The 17,955-nt window shown below is 46.9% G+C and overlaps 8 protein-coding genes across 16 annotated transcripts; 3 read left to right on the top strand and 5 right to left on the bottom strand.

The window, feature by feature from the left end:
• Positions 1–58: 58 nt before the first annotated feature.
• On the bottom strand, positions 59–728 carry LOC6544830. 3 transcript variants are annotated; one of them, XM_026977067.1, is made up of 3 exons: positions 625–715; positions 292–576; positions 59–224 (listed from the first exon to the last, which is right to left on the bottom strand). In XM_026977067.1, the coding sequence occupies exons 1-3, from the start codon at positions 644–646 to the stop codon at positions 193–195; spliced, it is 339 nt and encodes a 112-aa protein (XP_026832868.1). In that variant the 5' UTR covers positions 647–715; the 3' UTR covers positions 59–192. The 3 variants fall into 3 exon arrangements, with proteins under 3 accessions (XP_026832868.1, XP_015013600.1, XP_026832867.1); XM_015158114.2 differs by lacking the exon at positions 59–224 and having other exon boundaries at positions 237–570; positions 625–728; XM_026977066.1 differs by lacking the exon at positions 59–224 and having other exon boundaries at positions 237–576; positions 625–722.
• A 688-nt stretch (positions 729–1,416) lies between these two features.
• On the bottom strand, positions 1,417–5,150 carry LOC6544829 (DIS3-like exonuclease 2). Of its 2 annotated transcripts, XM_026976949.1 has the most exons (5): positions 5,073–5,150; positions 3,773–4,983; positions 2,298–3,717; positions 2,122–2,241; positions 1,417–2,057 (listed from the first exon to the last, which is right to left on the bottom strand). In XM_026976949.1, exons 2-5 carry the CDS (start codon positions 4,980–4,982, stop codon positions 1,514–1,516), a joined length of 3,294 nt encoding a protein of 1,097 aa, XP_026832750.1. In that variant the 5' UTR covers position 4,983; positions 5,073–5,150; the 3' UTR covers positions 1,417–1,513. The 2 variants fall into 2 exon arrangements, with proteins under 2 accessions (XP_026832750.1, XP_026832751.1); XM_026976950.1 differs by lacking the exon at positions 5,073–5,150 and having other exon boundaries at positions 3,773–5,065.
• LOC6544828 (THO complex protein 7) lies at positions 5,099–6,180 on the top strand. Of its 2 annotated transcripts, none has more exons than XM_001970950.3 (3): positions 5,099–5,189; positions 5,248–5,362; positions 5,429–6,180. In XM_001970950.3, the coding sequence occupies exons 1-3, from the start codon at positions 5,111–5,113 to the stop codon at positions 6,111–6,113; spliced, it is 879 nt and encodes a 292-aa protein (XP_001970986.3). In that variant the 5' UTR covers positions 5,099–5,110; the 3' UTR covers positions 6,114–6,180. The 2 variants fall into 2 exon arrangements, with proteins under 2 accessions (XP_001970986.3, XP_026832752.1); XM_026976951.1 differs by having other exon boundaries at positions 5,104–5,189; positions 5,251–5,362.
• A 308-nt stretch (positions 6,181–6,488) lies between these two features.
• On the top strand, positions 6,489–10,309 carry LOC6544827 (serine/threonine-protein kinase PRP4 homolog). 2 transcript variants are annotated; one of them, XM_015158104.2, is made up of 9 exons: positions 6,489–6,682; positions 6,758–7,162; positions 7,239–8,211; positions 8,282–8,545; positions 8,621–8,853; positions 8,911–9,019; positions 9,082–9,618; positions 9,681–9,908; positions 10,264–10,309. In XM_015158104.2, the coding sequence occupies exons 1-8, from the start codon at positions 6,666–6,668 to the stop codon at positions 9,882–9,884; spliced, it is 2,742 nt and encodes a 913-aa protein (XP_015013590.1). In that variant the 5' UTR covers positions 6,489–6,665; the 3' UTR covers positions 9,885–9,908; positions 10,264–10,309. The 2 variants fall into 2 exon arrangements, with proteins under 2 accessions (XP_015013590.1, XP_001970985.1); XM_001970949.3 differs by lacking the exon at positions 10,264–10,309 and having other exon boundaries at positions 9,681–10,227.
• Positions 10,310–10,422: 113 nt separating this feature from the next.
• On the bottom strand, positions 10,423–11,921 carry LOC6544826 (uncharacterized protein C3orf38 homolog). 4 transcript variants are annotated; one of them, XM_026976678.1, is made up of 3 exons: positions 11,621–11,920; positions 10,784–11,563; positions 10,423–10,733 (listed from the first exon to the last, which is right to left on the bottom strand). In XM_026976678.1, the coding sequence occupies exons 1-2, from the start codon at positions 11,745–11,747 to the stop codon at positions 10,818–10,820; spliced, it is 873 nt and encodes a 290-aa protein (XP_026832479.1). In that variant the 5' UTR covers positions 11,748–11,920; the 3' UTR covers positions 10,423–10,733; positions 10,784–10,817. The 4 variants fall into 4 exon arrangements, with proteins under 4 accessions (XP_026832479.1, XP_026832480.1, XP_026832481.1 ...); XM_026976679.1 differs by having other exon boundaries at positions 10,423–10,701; XM_026976680.1 differs by having other exon boundaries at positions 10,423–11,530; positions 11,621–11,921.
• Positions 11,922–12,060: 139 nt separating this feature from the next.
• On the top strand, positions 12,061–15,841 carry LOC6544824 (glycerol kinase). Its single transcript, XM_001970946.3, has 3 exons — positions 12,061–12,603; positions 14,338–15,468; positions 15,526–15,841. The coding sequence occupies exons 1-3, from the start codon at positions 12,334–12,336 to the stop codon at positions 15,739–15,741; spliced, it is 1,617 nt and encodes a 538-aa protein (XP_001970982.1). The 5' UTR covers positions 12,061–12,333; the 3' UTR covers positions 15,742–15,841.
• LOC6544825 (nitrilase and fragile histidine triad fusion protein NitFhit) lies at positions 12,616–14,322 on the bottom strand. The gene has a single exon (XM_026976677.1). The coding sequence runs from the start codon at positions 14,097–14,099 to the stop codon at positions 12,717–12,719; it is 1,383 nt and encodes a 460-aa protein (XP_026832478.1). The 5' UTR covers positions 14,100–14,322; the 3' UTR covers positions 12,616–12,716.
• Positions 15,783–17,868, bottom strand: LOC6544645 (BTB/POZ domain-containing protein 10). Its single transcript, XM_015158112.2, has 5 exons — positions 17,659–17,868; positions 16,891–17,565; positions 16,583–16,780; positions 16,191–16,508; positions 15,783–16,133 (listed from the first exon to the last, which is right to left on the bottom strand). Exons 2-5 carry the CDS (start codon positions 17,477–17,479, stop codon positions 15,919–15,921), a joined length of 1,320 nt encoding a protein of 439 aa, XP_015013598.1. The 5' UTR covers positions 17,480–17,565; positions 17,659–17,868; the 3' UTR covers positions 15,783–15,918.
• Between the last annotated feature and the right edge of the window lie 87 nt (positions 17,869–17,955).

Genomic DNA, 17,955 nt, shown 5'->3' with positions numbered 1-17,955 from the left:
TCGAGATTCCAATTTTTATGGGGTCATATATATACCGTACATACACCAGTAACAGCGCTAAGATTTAAAGTACATATGTATTTATATTCGATTATATGATGTCATCGATCAGACGTTGAAAAGAGTATTTGCAACACCTTCATATTTACAAACACATGAACTGAAGTGAATCGATATAGACATAGACTGGGTCTAACAAATGCCCTCGTGCAGCCTCAGGATGTCTATAACAAAGAAGGCATACATCGTTTTAGAAAGGAATTCCGAGAGGCACGCAGTCGGTGTACTCACCTAAGCCGCAGGCTAAGGCGCACTTGAACTTGTTTTCATTGTAGTAGTTGACGTTATCACTGCCGCAGATGGGATTGTACTCGCTGGTGGCCGGGCACGAATGGAAACAGGCGAAGTAGCGCGGCGACTGGGTGGTTGGTTGAGCAGTGGTCGTCGGGGTGCTGCTCTCTGCATTCGGAGCTATCGGAGGTTGAATGGGTGGCTGAGGCCGCAACCAGGGGTTTCCGTTATCGAACTGGGGGTGGCACTGCACCATCACAATCAATAGCAGGACAAGACCTGGAACTAGAGTTTAAGCTGATGTCGCTGATCTCAGGGCGCCACAAGATCTACCAAATATGTTGATGCAATCCATTTCGGGAGATTGGTTGCTTCCGCTTCGCTTGGAATACGAGGCACTTCTGAGGTCCCCGAAAACCCAGTGACGCCTATTTATAGGGTGTTTGCCAACCTGATTAACGCAATTGATTCTGTGAGACTTTAAATCACGTTTCGCTTTCGACCATTACAAAACAACTAAGTTCAGGAATTGATTTAAAACCTGTAAACGCATTCCATGAACAATGTTTTCAAGAACATAAGTACATATGTACATGAAGGTTTATTTATGTACACAAATTTGTATATAAGGCAGATGTACTGGACTCTGACTTGATGTTAAAGTGTATTGCGAATAATACCTGATTATCTTAAGGTTAAGGTTAGCAGTAACTTTGATTGATTGCAAGAAAATATTCCAACATAAGCCACTTCAGACGGTGTCGCTGCTTTTGCATCGATTGCAAATTAATTTATAAGACCTAGCCTCAGTTAAAACTTCGCCGTTAACCTTATCGCTATTGACCGCAATATTTTCGATTTACATTTGTCAGCATGACCGAAGGGGCAGCAGTGGGAGTTCCCGTCAATCCTTAATGATTATCTTTGTGATTAGCTTTGTGCGTTCATATTCGGTTAACTAGGTTTTATTGTTAAGCTGCAATGAAGCTTTAATTTTACATAGCGCATATGTACATACATTTTTACAAAGCTTATTATGATATGCAAACCGAAGTAGTAAGCATCACAGAGTCAATTTTTGCCAAGCATAAAGCTCGGACCCACAATATGGTTCAAAAGAGTGAAATTTCAGCATTTTTCGATTTTGTAAAACACTCTTGATAAACGACGCTGAAACAGAGAGAATCTTAAAAAAAAACTGAGGTCCCATCTGTGTGTAAAGTTATAAGCTGCTTTGGCTCATTGAATATATACGATGCTGTTGCTGTCGTTGCTGCTGCTGTGGCTTTGGCTTGTTCCTACGGGAAGAATTACATCCGCTGGTCTGCTCCTTTTTTGCCTGAATTTGTTCTCCCATCCGTAAAAATCCAGTTAGCTTATTGTCCCAAATGATCAGACGAATGGGGACCAAGGAAAGCAGCTGAAGCTTCAGAGGTGACTGCTTTGAGTTGCGCTCCGTAATAAGAATGTAATTAGGTGCGCCGTGCGTGTCTACGACGACCTTTTGCATTTTGTAGTTTATGCTTATAACGTGGCCCGACTCCAGAGTAACCACGTTCATCATATGCTGAAATATTTCAATGACCACAGCACGCATGTATATGCCCTGCTTATTGTGAATATAGCGTTTGAAGTACAAGTTCCCAGAGTCGTCTCCGGCCATTTTTGCATTGTACTTGCGCTCATTGGCTAGTTTTGTTAGCGTGTGCAGATCATCTGGAGTGCGTTTAGGCGGTGTACAATATTTAAGTGCAGCCGCCAAAAGTCTAAATGGAGAATATAAGTAAAAGTAAGTACGAAGAGCGAACTTCAAAGATAAGTGACAGTTACCGGTGCACCAATATATCCGGATACCGACGGATTGGGCTGGTGAAGTGAGTGTATATGGGTATGGACAAGGCGTAGTGCCACAGGTCGGCCGGTTCCGTTTTACCCTCGCTGCAAAAGTATCTGCAGGGGGGAAGGGATTGTGAGAAGAGTGATTATTTGGAAAACGAGACACTTACGTTGCCCGGGCCATTGGTTTCATCAAAAGCTGACTGAGGCAGGCGTTCATTGCGACTGGGTTAGGCGCCTCATTGCACAACCGCACCATGCTCTCCTGGAGCGCCTTAGACGAGCTGTAGTCCAATTCGAATCCCAGAGCAAGCAGCTTCTCCCGTAACGCCTTAAGGGACTTAGTAAGTGGTGGAGGGTGGTTACGCAGTACAGCGATATCCGGAAAGGAGTCGTGTATAAAACGGGCGACTGCCTGGTTGGCCAGGAGCATAAACTCTTCAATTAGGCGGTTAGCCTCTCGCTGTTTCTCCACTTCATATGACAACGGTTCACCGCTAATTGGATCGAGAATGAAGCGTAGCTTGGCATTGTTAATTGTGAGGGCGCCGTTGTCGAAACGTGTCTTACGGATGGAGCTCGCAATGTCGTGTAGCCACAGCACCCTTTTTTTGATGTCATCGGTATTAAATCCATTAAGGATGGTCGGAAAGTCGTTCTCGGTAAACCGCTCATTAGGGTTGTCAATGATCTTCTGAGCGTGTTCATAAGCAAATTGCGAGCAAGAGTTGATAACGGTGCGGCAAAATTCAGGCTTCTTTTGCAGCATGGCTCCCTCCCCGTTCATCCGCCAGAAGACAGAAAAAGCGAACTTGTCTTCCCCAGGGAGCAGAGAACATCGCATGCATAGAGACTGAGGCAGCATATGGATTACCTCGTTGGCTAAATAAATAGACGTAGAGCGTTCCTTCACTATGTTATCCAGTTCGTTGTCCTCCAACAGGAAGTGCGAAACATCGGATATGTGGACGCCAACCTCATATTCGTTCTCGCCTAGCTTCTCAATAGAAACGGCGTCATCCAAATCGCGAGCAGTCATCGGATCAATAGTAAATATGCACATCTTTCTTAAATCTTTTCGCTGATGCAGATCATCTTGGCTTATCGGAGGTGGCGTTTGGGAATACATGTCGTTAAATCGTTGCTCAAATGGCTTTATATCCCGGAGACCGTTATGAAACAGAATTGCCTTAAGTTCGTCATCCAAATTACCCACGCGGCCAACTGGCTGGATTAGTTCAGCAATGCAATGCCCATTGCAATCCGTCTCGAGTATATGAGCCAGGTATAAAAGGCCAGACACGTCTATTTTTTGCTTGCTTCCGATGTGGGCGGCACAGGCGTTCTTCGGAACGTAGACCATGGGGACACGCAAATCGTAAGGTCGGAATTTGTAAAATAGCTGGTCGTCACAGAGCTTGGTGGGGTTCGTAAACGATATGGTTCCCACGATCTGGCGGAGCTCCGTTTGCTTAGTTATGGCTATGACGAACGCTTTGGGGCAGTTGTCCGGCGATATGACGACCACGTTGTCGGCATCGGACTCAGAGTCCTGGGACTCGGTATCATCCGAAAGCTCCTCACCATCCGCTGAATAGGATATTATCATCAGTCGACAGCATTATAAATTCTCCGGTAAGCTTACCCAGAGATAAAGACGGCTTTCCACCAGTGATCCCGCCAGACGAGGGCTCAGCAGTCTGTGAGCTGTTCTGGGCACTTGGATTTAGAACGAATGCACGTACTTTGTCACCCTCGAAAGCATAGCGCCGGGCCACAGGCAGGAGCACGATGCCATCTCGTTCCAGTGCTTCTCGATCCGTGGACATGTTAATAAAGGCCTGCCTATTGTTTTTCCGATTCACCCGGATTTCCTCTTCTACAATGCGGCCATAGCCCGCCGCAACCAGCCTCTGCGCATGCGCATCCAGGTCGGAGAAGTTACCTTTGAAAATCAGGTCTTCCGATAACAGGTGGTCCATGCCCACGTGTTGCTGGACAATCTTGTTTATGTATGACCGCATGGCCTCCAGTTCGGTTTTTTGCGACTGTGTCGCATTACTGCCGGATCCTTCACTTTTCTTGCGATTGCGTTGCCTTCGTCCTTGTTTCGGGTGCTGCTGTCCATGACTACCATAGCTCGTGGAAGAGACCTCAGACTCGTGGCGTTGCCGCCCCTCAAGAGGCCGAGACAAATGTTGCTGGATCATGTCGTTTCCGCCGTCGATACGCTGAGGTAGTTGCTGGTAACCAACCTGTTGCGGCAGTGCTTCTGACCTTGTTTGACTCCACTCCAGCTGGGAAAGGATCTCGTTTTGACGTATCAGCTGGCAGGCATACGCGTTAACATCCGGAGAGAGGTGCGACAGATGTTTGACCATCTCCTGGAGAGCTTCCACCTCATTTCGAAGCATGCGCTTCGACTTCTTTCCCGCCATTAACTGCTGGCTGGGACTGGACACGATATGCATATGCGGATGTGGTTGGTGGGAAGGAATCTGTATGGTCGCCTGGTAGGACATTGCTACGTGATAGGGCATCGGCATGGTTATCGCCGCTGGGGCGGATCCTGGTGCACCGTAGGAAATGGCCTGCCTGTTGTTGGTCGGCGCAGATGGGGCTTGGTTGGGCTCTGGCCGTGTCTCCGCCCAGCGCCTCTGCGGCTGCTGAGGATTAACGACCTTGTCGACTGGTAAGCCTTTGCTGGCTGCATTAGACTCCATCTCCCTCTGCGTCTGCTGGAGGCGAGCAGTCAGGCGTTGTGAGCGCTGGCGGAGGGCCTCAATCTTGCTGCACTCTCGGTCCGCATCCCGCTTCCTGTCCGCATCCACGTCGACGCTTGACGTTTCCGACATTCTGCAAGAAGTGAAAGTTGTCTGAAAGTTGTGAGCACTACACTTCGCTATGGGCAGTATATAAAAGGGAAGGCATAATTGAATACTTTCTTGAAATTAAAATGATAAGCAAGTATAGTAGGACCGTAATGCGTGGGATGTCGGAGCAGTGTCAGCTTTGGCCACACTCCGTTTCGGTAGTTCAGAAATTAGTGGAGATGAATGACGGTAAGTTGTTTTTGTTTATTTTCGCATTTGGGAATAGGTATTTAAACTGATCTTCCAGAAGAAATCATAAAGCAGCGCCTGCTGATTGACGGGGATGGAACTGGAGAGGATCGGAGGATAGTAGTGTTGCTGAAGCAGTTCTTGAAGTGGGCCAATGACTCGCCGGACAGCAAGTAAAATGGTTTTATACGTGTTTTCAAAACATATTTACATAGTTTCTTTTCTTTTCTGATCTGCAGTCCTATCATGTACGACCGCCTGATGGCCCAGTTCGCCCAGTGCAAACTCACTGCGCTCAAGAACGTGCAGACTCTGCAGATGATCGCCGGCGAGCGTGACAACTACACAAAACTGGTGGAACAGCACGAAGAAAGTATTGTTTTGGCAAAGGTGGAAATTGAATCCAGTAAAAAGGAGCTCATTACTGCCAAGCAGATTCGCAAGAACAAGATGGAGTACGACCTGCTGGCCTCGCTCATCCAGGATCAACCGGACCGCAGCGAAACACAGCGGCACATCGAGACCATCAGGAGGGAGATTGACGACTTGGTGCAAAAGAAGCTTAAGATGGAGCGCAAGTTTCAGAAACGACGCAATGACTTTACTTTGCTGATGTACACGATTCACGAGCTGGAACAGCAGCTGGACCAGGAAAACAGCTCATCCTCGACATCCTCCTCGTCCAGCGAATGCGATGCCCGCTCTGAGCCGGACCTGGACGACAATGGGATCATGGAAGTAAGCGATGAAGACGACGATCTCAACAACAGCACTCCCACAAAGTTCGACGGAGTCCGTGGCGAACCCAAATTTCACTCAGTCTCCACTGAGGACTCCAAAGCCATGTCCGTAGAAGAGGACACGGTGCTTGAGCTAAGCATCGACAAGGATGAGCACGACGTGGATGTAGCTGTTGCCAGTTAGGTTAAAAGCGCTAGCATATAAAATGAAAAACAACAAAATAAAATGTCATGAAATATAAATATATGAATATTCAACTGTTGTTTTTATTCCCAATTCAGACTTGCAACCGACATGGTATTCTAAACTGATTTAAGAGTCTAAATTATTAAATATTACCTGAAAAGGAATTTTCAAATTTTTAATAAAATTATTCGTCTGACTGAAAATTATTTGGACCTTCATTATTTACTTCTTTTCTTAATTATTTTAATTAATTTAATTTTTTTAATTAATTTATTTTAAATTATTTATTTCTTCGTTCCTTTGTATATTTTACAGAATTATAGTTTACTAACAAATATACTAGAAATAATTCTGAAATCCCACGAGGTATTTTTAATTCGAATTTTCTCTCTTCCGGCGTGCAGTCACACTAACAAAGCTACGAAGAGGAAGAACACGAATAAAGAGAAAATTACAAGTTTCATCAGCAATCTGCAAAGAATTACAGCACACCCTAAGAACGCACATTGTGCGTGCACACGCAGTTAACAGTGTTAAACACTTCCAATAATGGCTGACGATAAAAGGTAGGTTAACTAACTAAGCCCGCTGACCGCATGTGTGTGTATTGACCTGGGTTGCCCCGCTTTTGTACCGAATAGCTACGACTCCAGCAACAACAGCGAGACCGAGGAGCGTCGGGCCAAGCACAAGAAGGCTAAAAAGCACAAGAAACATAAAAAATCCTCGACAGGCAAGACCGAGAAGGACAGGCATGTCCACAAGAAGCAGAAGAAGGCAAAAAAGCGCCCCCACCGCACAAGCGAGTCCTCAAACGACTCGGACGCCCCGGAAAACGCAAAGCCTAAGCTATCACAAAATTGCGGGCTGAGTAGCAAGTTCACAGAAATTATGCAGAAGGCGAGCCGCAACGGAGCCGACTTCCGTGTCGTCAAACCCCTGCTGCCGACGGATCCGAGCAGCCTTGTTGAAGAAATCACGAAAACTATTCAGAATAAGATGCTGCCCGTCCTGGAGGTGGCCAGTTCTGGCAGCGAAAGCGATGTGTGAGTATTGCGGAATGCAATGGGGAAGTGATTTCGTAATTCATGTGGTCTTCGCACCTTTTCTTTTTGGTTTCAGCCCCGCAGATGCGGCCACTCCTATCATTGCGTCTATTATTGAAGACGAGCTTAACTTGGAGGATTTGATGCGACAGAAGGCCCTGCTGCAGGCACGCCTGGGCGCTTACATGTCGGACCCCGAGGCCGAGGATAAGGGCGATCTTCTCTCATACACACACTCCCAGCAGCTGGTTGCTCACACCAAATCAGTGCTCAAAGCTGTCACATCCGCACCGCAGCCCCAACCCAGCAAGTCTGCAGCGCCGTTGGCTACTGCAACCAGTAAACATGCTAATATTAAAAAGTCTACCACGCATAACTCAAATGAATCCGATGTTATATTGTTGGATGATTCTAGCGGAGGCCAGCGAACCCCCTCGCCCACGCCCGAGAAGCGAAGGCGCCACGCATCCCCGCTCCCAGCAGCTCCGAGAAGCCGTTGCCGTAGGGATCGTCGTTCGAGGGATCGCGACCGTTCACCCCCACGACGCCGAGCATCAGATCAGCAGACGCAGGTCCGACCGCGGAGCCGCAACCGCAACATGGAGGACCTACGACAGGAAATAAACCGCGACAAGCAAAGGGAAAGACGGGACCATAGCCGAGACCGGGATCGGCGAGGATTGGATAGACAGCCGCCACCCACTGATCTGAGACCAGGTCGTGCACGGGAGCGAGACGTTAGGCCGAGTCGCATCCAGCGGTCGCACAGCCGCAGTAAGTTTGAGTCAGACAGGCGACGGGAGCGGGAGCGGCAAAAGGACCGGGATCGTGGTGGCTTTGATCGCGGTGGCGTGCGCGGAGGTGGCCGCAGCGGGACAGACAACGGGGACAGAGATCGGTACAAGGGTTCGCTGAGCGAGGGGCAAAATAAGCTCGACAAGGAGAGCAGTGACGAGGAAGTGAACGTGGACATCGCCATTTTTGAGGAAGATGATGACGAAGAACGAATCATTGAGCTACGTAGAAGGAAGCGCGAGGAGCTACTCAAGGTAGGCAAAATGTTTTTTTTTTTTTAATATTGCAATAAACTGATTGTTTTTACCTTGTAACTGTCATTAGAAACTAGGCACTGGACAGGAATCTCCAGCGCCTCATAACTCGGTCTCGTGCGAGTCCCGGAGTACTTCCCGAGGGTCATCCCAACGCGAAAGACCTTTAAGAACGCCGACGCCCACGCTGTCTTGCCCGAATCCGCTTAGTTCGGAAATGCCAAAGGAACACCAGGATATGGATAACTCGACAAGCCAAAAGAACTGCTCCGTCAAGGAAAAACGAAACGAGTGGGATATGTTCGCCGACCAAGATGTGGATTCCAATTTCGATGTGAGTCGCAAAATTGTAAATTTCAAACTCAAATTCTTCATCACACTTAATAATTCCGAGTTAAAATCCCACCAGTCACCCAACACAATCGTCCAAAATAAGCATCAACACGAAAATCCCGCCCTCACAGACAACTGGGACGATGCAGAGGGCTATTACCGTGTACGTATCGGTGAAGTTTTGGACAATCGCTACCTAGTAAATGGATACACAGGCCAGGGTGTCTTCAGCAACGTAGTGCGTGGCAGAGACCAAGCTCGAGGACAAGCTAATGTAGCCATTAAGATCATACGGAACAACGAAATAATGTAAGTATTTTTTTTTTTTCTTTTTTTGTCTATTTAAATCGTTTTTTCTTTCATTAGGCATAAAACTGGCTTACGAGAACTAGAAATATTAAAAAAGCTGAACGACGCCGATCCAGAGGATCGTTTCCACTGCCTGCGGTTGTATCGTCACTTCTTTCACAAACAGGTAATTCATCGTCAGTATAACTTAGTGTCGACTGAATTGTAATGTTTATTTTTCCACTATAGCATCTTTGTATGGTGTTTGAGCCATTAGCAATGAATTTGCGGGAAGTACTTAAAAAATATGGCAAGAATGTGGGACTCCACATCAAAGCAGTGCGTAGCTATACGCAGCAACTATTCTTAGCACTCAAATTGTTAAAAAAGACGGGCATTTTGCATGCGGACATTAAGCCGGATAACATTTTGGTAAACGATAATAATCTGATACTTAAGTTGTGTGATTTTGGTTCTGCCTCGGCAATCAGCGACAACGAAATAACACCGTATTTGGTATCGCGGTTCTACCGCTCACCAGAGATCATTTTGGGTATTCCCTATGACTACGGTATTGACACCTGGTCTGCCGGCTGCACAATTTATGAGTTATACACAGGAAAGATTCTGTTCAGCGGGAAGAGTAACAATCAGATGCTAAAGTATTTCATGGACGTAAAAGGCAAGATACCAAACCGAATTATCAGAAAAGGTCAGTTTAGAGAGCAACATTTTGATCAAAGCTGCAACTTTCTGTACCATGAAATAGATAAGCTCACCGAGAGGGTAAGTGTTTTTGAGATAACGTGAGAATCTAAGGCCTAGTTTACAATGTTTTACATCTACAGGAAAAAATTGTTGTAATGCCGGTAGTCAAACCTTCGCGTAGCCTGCAGCAGGAACTAGTTGCTGACCAAAACTTGCCAGACGATCAACACCGCAAGGTCACTCAGCTTAAGGACCTTCTGGAGAACATGTTTTCATTGGATCCTGCTAAACGGATCTCCCTTAACCAGGCACTAGTTCATCCATTTATACAGGAGAAGATGTAAATCGAACGACGAAATCAATGAAACGTAATTTAATTTCGCATAGTCCTAAGACAACAATTCCCCCAACTCGGACGTTAGTTACTAGTTGTCGTTTGTTATTAGATACACCTGCTCAACCAAAAAATCACTAGATCTAATTATGTTCTGTGGTTTTAAGCTGTACGGCGCGTTTTGAGAACCGAATTATACAAAATATTGGTTAATGTTTCCTGCGTGTATATAAATATTTTTATGCTACTGTATAAAATGCATGTGACGGATTCGCCAAACACAATATATATACATATATATATGTATATATATATATATATCTATAAAAATACACAAGTACAGTTTCCATCTGCTTTGTGAATCGTATTAATGTGTACTACAATTTCAGTGTGCCGCTTGTTACGGACGAGCTTTCCTTGGCCTTGTGGCTGGCTAAACTGGTAATAATTTATATTCACGATTTTGCAGAGGATACCTCATAAGATTAAAACGCTGTATGTCCCTCCGATTTACCTAATATCACCAATAACCAAAACTGTTGAATTAATGATTTTTTAATATGTATAATTTCTTGCGTAAATTTTATGTCCTAAAAGATTTAAACTTAATAATCATTATATGAATTTGTTTAATGGTGCCCTGCAAGAGTAGGGGTCTTCGGTTGGTCGAAGAGAGTATCAGGCATATAAGCTTTAATCTGAGCGACTAACTGCCAGATTCAGCTAATTGTTTTTAACCCACACATCTTTAATGCATTTGTTTTCTTTAATCTTACAGTTGGGGCTGTCAACACATTTCGTCTACGCCTTCAAATTTCAACTGCGCCCTGTAATTCGTGAGTATATAAGGTAGAACATTCTGAGAGCTAATTGTTAGACTATAGTTCTGTCCAAGTAAGTATTAAGTACCTTTTGAAATTATACTTCATGGGGACGCGCTGATTCATAACAGTCCGTTCAAGTCATCAGTGCGTATTGGCAGCTCTAGAGCTTTCTGCAGAGTTTCGCTCAAGCACAGATAGTGCAGTTCAGGTGGCTGAACCTCACTCTTAAGAAAGCACTTGACTTTTTTGGGTTTCCAGTTGTTGTCAGCAAACGGGTCCTGCAGCAGCCCGAAGGCACATTCAAAGATTCCGACGCAGCTATCACGTGAGTGCAGAGTGCCGCAGCAGATCACTACGAACTGGCCGTAGTAATCCATTCGACCCTGAATCCCGGCGTGCGTAAGGTTTGGATTAAAGTAAAAGTCGAACTGCTGCTTAGCGCTCGTTAGTGCCGATAGCACCTCGGCAGCCGTTGAGCACTTGCACTCATTGATTCCATCACTGGCTATGATCGTTAGATGTAGGGCCGCATCGGCCCACAAATCCACCAGACTGAGGGTGTCTGCGTTGAAGCGGTCGAAGAACCACTCTCCGAACTTCCGTGCAATCGTGTGAATTGGGTAATCCTCTTCGCTCTGCTTGTGTAGCAAGCTGGAAGTCTGGCCTTCGGAAAGCTCATTGCTTGGTTGATGCTCATCTTTCCAACACTCTATAACCTTGGCAATAAGGTCTGCCTTGCTAAAGTCTGTGGCTGCGTCCGCGCCTCGTTTGCTCAAATACGTGAAGAGGAGTTCCTTCGTTATAGCTCGTTTGGAAAGCAGTATGTAAATGTCTGGAATGTGTGTAGTGATCAGACGAAGTGCCTCTGCAAGTTAAATACAAAATACTTATCTATTGAGCAAATTCCGAGATTAAATCTTACCCTCCGGATCTTCGGTTTTGCACATATTTTTGGTAGCGCCTTTAGCCAGATGTAGCAGGACGGCTAAGTTCTTCTCATTTAGAAGTAACTCCCGCAGTCCTTTCTTCTGGCTGTCCGAAATTGGCATGTCGAATATTCCAGTTTCTTTCGCGGCTAGAATCTGTATTGTTTGTTATTCTTCTGCAATTTGTCGTTCCGATCAGCTGATACCTTCGAGTTTGTGTTTACATTTAAAAGTGTTACCCAACACTACAGTCGCAATATGCAATATCGCTGTGAATGTTCGTTTATGCGCAGCTCATTTCATAAATATAAGATATATTTTCTAATAAAATAATAGTCATTAAACGAATAGATAAATAGTTACTTATAACCAAAATTGTAGAATGTAAAGCACCTTATGGTAAATCAAGTGATTTAATAAGTTTAGGTTTATTTCTCAATAGCGAAAATCGCGTTCTTCTCTGCTGCATAAACGTTATGTCGCGCCCATCCGCAGTAAATATTTACTATCCGACGGGTTTTCAGCTTGCACACACCGCAATCGTAACAATTTGCAAAGAGAAGGCTCGCTCACCTTATCTCTTATCGCATAATTTCCGTCGAATATGTCGACAAGATTCCATTAACTTATTTTAGTGTGAAACAAACTCGCGAGAAAGCGTGCTGACATTTATTGACCGTAAAGGTGAACTCTGAACACCCAGTAAAAAATGGACTCTCCCACAACTGAGACGACCCCGCCTCCACCTACACTATCTGGTCCATTCGTTGGGGCTATTGACGAGGGAACCACCTCAGCGCGATTTATAATATTTCGTGCGGGCACTGACGAAATTGTGTGCTTCCATCAGATTGAAGTGGAGTCAATTTTTCAAAAGGAGGGATGGTGCGAACAGGATCCCATGGCCATAGTAAACACGGTCAACGAGTGCATCGCTGGAGCCTGCAAGAAACTTGTGGCCGTGGGCGGGAAGGTTGAGGTACGTCAATTTCAGATGAATCGCTTCCCACATCTGAACCATTCCGATATGGCCGATCGATAATCTCTTTATTATATGTTCTAATAAATCACATGGCAGGGAAAGGGTTGGGGCTAGCTAATGTCCAGTAGAAATTTGCGATACACTTTCGCCTCCTCGATCCTTTCCTCGATGGTGCGCGGAGGCTTTTCCTCGGCGCGTTCATCTAGTTTCACGTAGATCTGGTCATTGTGCCCAAAGTCTCCCAGACGGCGGGGCATCACATGGAAGTGTACGTGTGGAACAGTTTGTCCCGCCTGTGCACCATCTTGCACAGTGACGGTGGCAGAAGTTGTCTGGTAAATCTTCTCCAGCACTCTTTGCACCAGACACACAGTGGTGAACATATCCGCCATTTCGGCACAGTCGAGGCCACAAAGGCGTGGAGTCACTCGTTTAGTGGACACCAGGACGTGACCCTTTACAACACAGCGTAGGTTGGTGAATGCGAAGCAGTGTTCAGACTCATAAAAAATCGTGCGCCTGTCTACGATATTAGTGGCAAATGGGCGATCCTGGGTGGGTTCTTTGCTGCGAATGTTGTAGGCTGTTAGGGCGTAGATGTCGTTTCGTCTGTGCTCGAAGCAGGGCATGGTCTGATACAGAGATTGAAGCACGGAAAGGTCCACTTCGGCCGTGCCTATGTCAAGCTCCTGCTCGCCGCAGTCAGCCATTATTTTTCCCCAGGGGCTGACGATCATGCTGTGGCCCCAACTCTGTCGCTTTTGGTTGTGCCAACCCATCTGAGCCGCGGCGACCACAAAGCATTGAGTCTCTATGGCCCTGGCACGCAGCAGGATTTCCCAGTGCGCCTTACCGGTTGCGTATGTGAATGCGGCTGGGTATGTTAGCATATTGGCACCCAGCTTCCTGAGTAGAACCGCCGGTTCAGCAAACCGCAGGTCGTAACAAATCTGAAGTCCTAGCTGGCCAACGGGAGTGCTCACTGGGCGCTCAAGGCAGGGGCCCGGCGTAACTGTGTCAGATTCGCGCAGGCGAATCTCTTTCGTCGTTGCATCAAACATGTGCAGCTTCCTGTATACTGCTGCCAGCTCCCCTTTCTCGTTTAACAAAACATGCGCGTTGTAGATTTTTTGATCGTTCCGCTCGTGCACGCCACCCAGCGAAATCCAAATTTTATTGCACTTCGCCAATTCCCGATACTGCGCCATTAACTCGCCGTCCAAACCCTCAGAGAGCTCCAGAGTTTGCGTCCGGCTCTCGCCCACAAAGTCACAGCACTCGGGCAGAAAGAGCATGCAGGCGTTCTTGGACTTGGCCCTAGTCACTAGCTCTATCACCTGGCTAAGATTAGCTGCCTTGTCGCTGGTGGAGCACATCTGGCCCACAGCAATGGTCGCATTTTGATCCCTCCTCTCCTGGACGGACATCCTGCGTAGCTGCTGATGGTTGGCGATCACAATGCTGCGTCTTATGATATTAAATAGAGTTGACATTGAAACGGGCCGCCGGCTGTGGAAAATTTCCGAATCGGTTACGTCGTAAGGTGTTATCAATTATTTTCACTTAAGTTGTTTACTGCCCTGCTCTCTTTACCATTCCCCTGGCTGACGGCATTTCCCAGAGAATGGCAAACAAGTGTGTACACAACCAAGGAATAAATATACATGAGTTGACCGTTTTTACTCAATTCGAATATTTGAAATTGACAGCTAAGCTTTCGGCTCGTTTCAGGAAATAATCACGATTGGAATAACAAACCAACGCGAGTCCACAGTCGTCTGGGATAAAAACTCCGGCCAACCGCTAGTCAACGCTATCATCTGGCTAGATAATCGGACTACCAGCACGGTGGAGGAGCTTTTGGAAACTATTCCGAACAATGCCAGAAACATCAACTACCTGCGCCCATTGTGCGGACTTCCTCTGTCTCCGTACTTTTCAGGAGTGAAACTCCGCTGGCTGCGAGACAACGTGCCGGCTGTCAGCCAGGCTATGGAAAAGGGAACGGCCATGTTTGGCACCATCGACACCTGGCTGATGTATAATCTTACGGGTGGGAAGGACTGTGGTGTCCACAAGACGGACGTGACCAACGCTTCGCGCACTATGCTCATGAATATCGAAACCCTTCAGTGGGACGCCAACTTGCTCAAGTTTTTTGGGCTGCCCAAGACCATTTTGCCGGAGATCTGCTCGAGCGCGGAGTTCTATGGCAGCATTGCGCAGGGCGTGCTGCAGGGCATAGGCATAACATCGGTTTTGGGCGACCAGCAAGCCGCTCTAGTAGGTCAACAATGTCTGGCCAAAGGTCAGGCGAAAGCCACTTATGGCACTGGATGTTTTCTGCTTTATAACACAGGACCGTCAATTGTTCACTCAACGCACGGTTTGCTAACGACTGTTGGCTACCAACTAGGACGGAAAGCAGTCCCATTTTACGCTCTTGAGGGCAGCGTGTCTATTGCCGGTGCTGCATTCAACTGGTTGCGCGACAACATAAATCTTATTCAAAACTCGGGGCAAATAGAAACCATGGCTAGCACTGTGGACAACTCTCTTGACGTATACTTTGTGCCAGCTTTTAATGGACTCTACGCCCCCTACTGGAATCAGGACGCACGTGGTGTTATTTGTGGACTGAGTGAGGAAACAACAAGTGAGCACATAGTACGAGCCACCCTGGAAGCAGTTTGTTTCCAGGTCCGTGATATCCTCGATTCGATGCACAAGGACTGCAAGATACCACTGGCCAAGCTAATGGTGGACGGGGGCATGACTGTGAATAATCTGTTCCTGCAGCTTCAGTCCGACCTAGTAGGGATTCAAGTACTTCGGGCGAAGATCGCAGAGACAACAGCGCTGGTTAGTAGTTTAGCTTGTGAAGTAAAGGCAGCTTTAATAACCCAACAATTGTTTCAGGGAGCTGCAATGGCAGCCTACAAAGCCGTTGAAAGCCGATACCAAATGGAGGCTCCACTCTCAAAATCTGGTCCCAGAGAAGCCATTAAGCCATCGATTAGTGCCACCGATCGCAACCTGCGCTATCAAAAGTGGAAAATGGCTATCGATCGATCACTGAACTGGGAGACTTCGACACTTCCACAGGGCGAGCGGGATGCCTTCGATGGAGCGTAATTGCAGATGTCTGCTAACGTCCTCGTACTTATATCCGTGAATCAATTGGCTTGGATTTCGTGTTCGAAATTTCCATTTATTACATATACATATAAAAATGTTAATGAAAAACGTAAAGTGTTTCTGTGCGCGGTGCTGCTCTGGCAGTGGGCTTCGCTTACCAATCGGTATGTTGATCTACATATTTTCTTCAACTATGCCGACAGCAACAGCGATGGCTGCCTGGTCCAACTCGTTGAGCATTACAACGCCTCCGGCGGCCTCGTCGACGGCTACCACGACTGCTGGACCAGCCACGCCTATAGCTGCGGGTGCGACGGCCATACCGACAGCAAGCTCAGCGTTATTGGGATGCGGATTAGCTACTGCGATAGGGGGAATCGGATTTCCACCTGGAAAGGAATTTTGGTTTTAGGGAGTTGTTACTCTCCATATCGAGCATTACGCACTTGCGTCCAACTCCAGTGGCGGATCAGCATTTGCTTCCGCGAGATTCGTTACAGACTTGGATTTTACACACTGGAAATCAACATGGCGACTCTTTGCTTCCTCCTTCTCCCAGGACATGTGGATGAAAGGTCGCTGCACATAACTGTAGATGACCTCAGCCCGTCCACCAGGCCTCCTTCGGATCTTTTCTTTGTGGGTGGGGTATCCCTCTATGCCGCAACGTATCTTCTTTAAACCGCGATCCTTCATGACTTGTTTGGCCACATCGCGGTTCTCGATGTACTTGAAGAATCGATGCATGGCAGTGCTGTGCACAGCTGCGTTGGAAATGTTAGTGTTGCTTACATTTCCGTGATACTAATTGCAAATCACATTTTTTAAATCCACTCACTCTGACAATACTCCTCGCCCATTTGAGGCGGAAACTCTTCGTCCCACTCGACCATATCGTCTTCAAGGAGCACCACAACGTGACACTCGCGATCCCCGCGCTGCGCCGAGGCTACCATGAGGGGCAGAATTAGGTCCTCAAGAAAGAGTTCAAATTGTTGTCGCGCTCCTTCGTTGCTAAGCTCGTGGAGAAGGCCTCCTTTATGTCAAACATAACAGAGGGCATGTTACAAGGAAAGAGACGGAAAACAAGCAGAGGTGGCCACAACTAAGGTTCGCCCTGGCAGGAACAGTTCGCAGTATACTCACTTAGGTTCTGGCAGCGCACGGTGGTTGCGTCGAAGGGAATGAGCAGATAATCACAGGCTTCTTTTAGTTCCGGTACCGAAACAGTGGGCGGGCAGCGGATAACGCCGCTCTTGTAGTACTCCAGAATGGCTCTGAACACCAAGTGCGAGATGCCATCGGCGACGTCGTACTCGCCACGCTCGTTGGTATGCGCGAACTGAAATCCAGAGCCGAACATGGTGCCCAGCATTGTGGTGGGATGTGCTGTAAGCAGTGACTGCTCCACCGTAAAGCGCACGCCGTCCACCAGCATGGTGATCCTCTCGGGAGGCACCGGCAGGCGGCCCACTCCGGAGCCCGTTGCCTGGCAGCTGGGAGATGCTCCGCATGGGGACTTAATGTCGTGCTTGGGCACAGCCCCTCCGCCTGACATGTTGTGCTGCGGACGGTTTAGTCGGCTACGCTCCTTCATGATGCGCCTCCTCCGCTCCTCGGCTGTTTCAAGAACTTCCTCGCTGCTGTCGCTACTGTAAGTGTCCTGCTTCTGGGCAAGTGGCGGCTTGCTACTGATATTGCTACTACTACTGTTCAGACTTGGAGTGTTTGACATGTTTGTTGCGTTTGCTGAGCCACTCTACAAATATTCCAGTACCACAGCGTTCCGCCCGACTTTTTGAGAGAGACAAAGAAGACAATCTAGCAGAGGACGGTCAAATTAGCGAGGCTCCGTTGAAAAAAAAATCTGCTTATCGCTGCATCAGGGGTCCGATTAAATAGTATTCACGTTACCTTTGTGCGACGCGACTTTTTCCTTTTTACATATAATTATAAATATACATATTTTTTCTTGTTGGTGCTGGTGGTGGGCTCCTGGGTGCTCATCCGATAGTTCTCCGCGGTAACCGATAATCATCTTCTGCCGTGTATGTTTGCTTTCAGCTTATCAGTTATTTCTAAACGTATAAAAAATTCCTTTCTAAAGGAGAAAAATTAAAAGAACTTTGTGTTTTCCTCAACTTCAATTATTTGCGACAATTTTTGTTATATAATTATTTATATTTAATTTGCTTGCTAAAGAAACTAAGA

Source organism: Drosophila erecta, unplaced genomic scaffold (genome assembly GCF_003286155.1).
Source record: "Drosophila erecta strain 14021-0224.00,06,07 unplaced genomic scaffold, DereRS2 tig00000021-arrow-pilon, whole genome shotgun sequence".
NCBI lineage: Eukaryota > Metazoa > Arthropoda > Insecta > Diptera > Drosophilidae > Drosophila > Drosophila erecta.
This window is presented reverse-complemented; position numbering and strand designations above follow the sequence as displayed.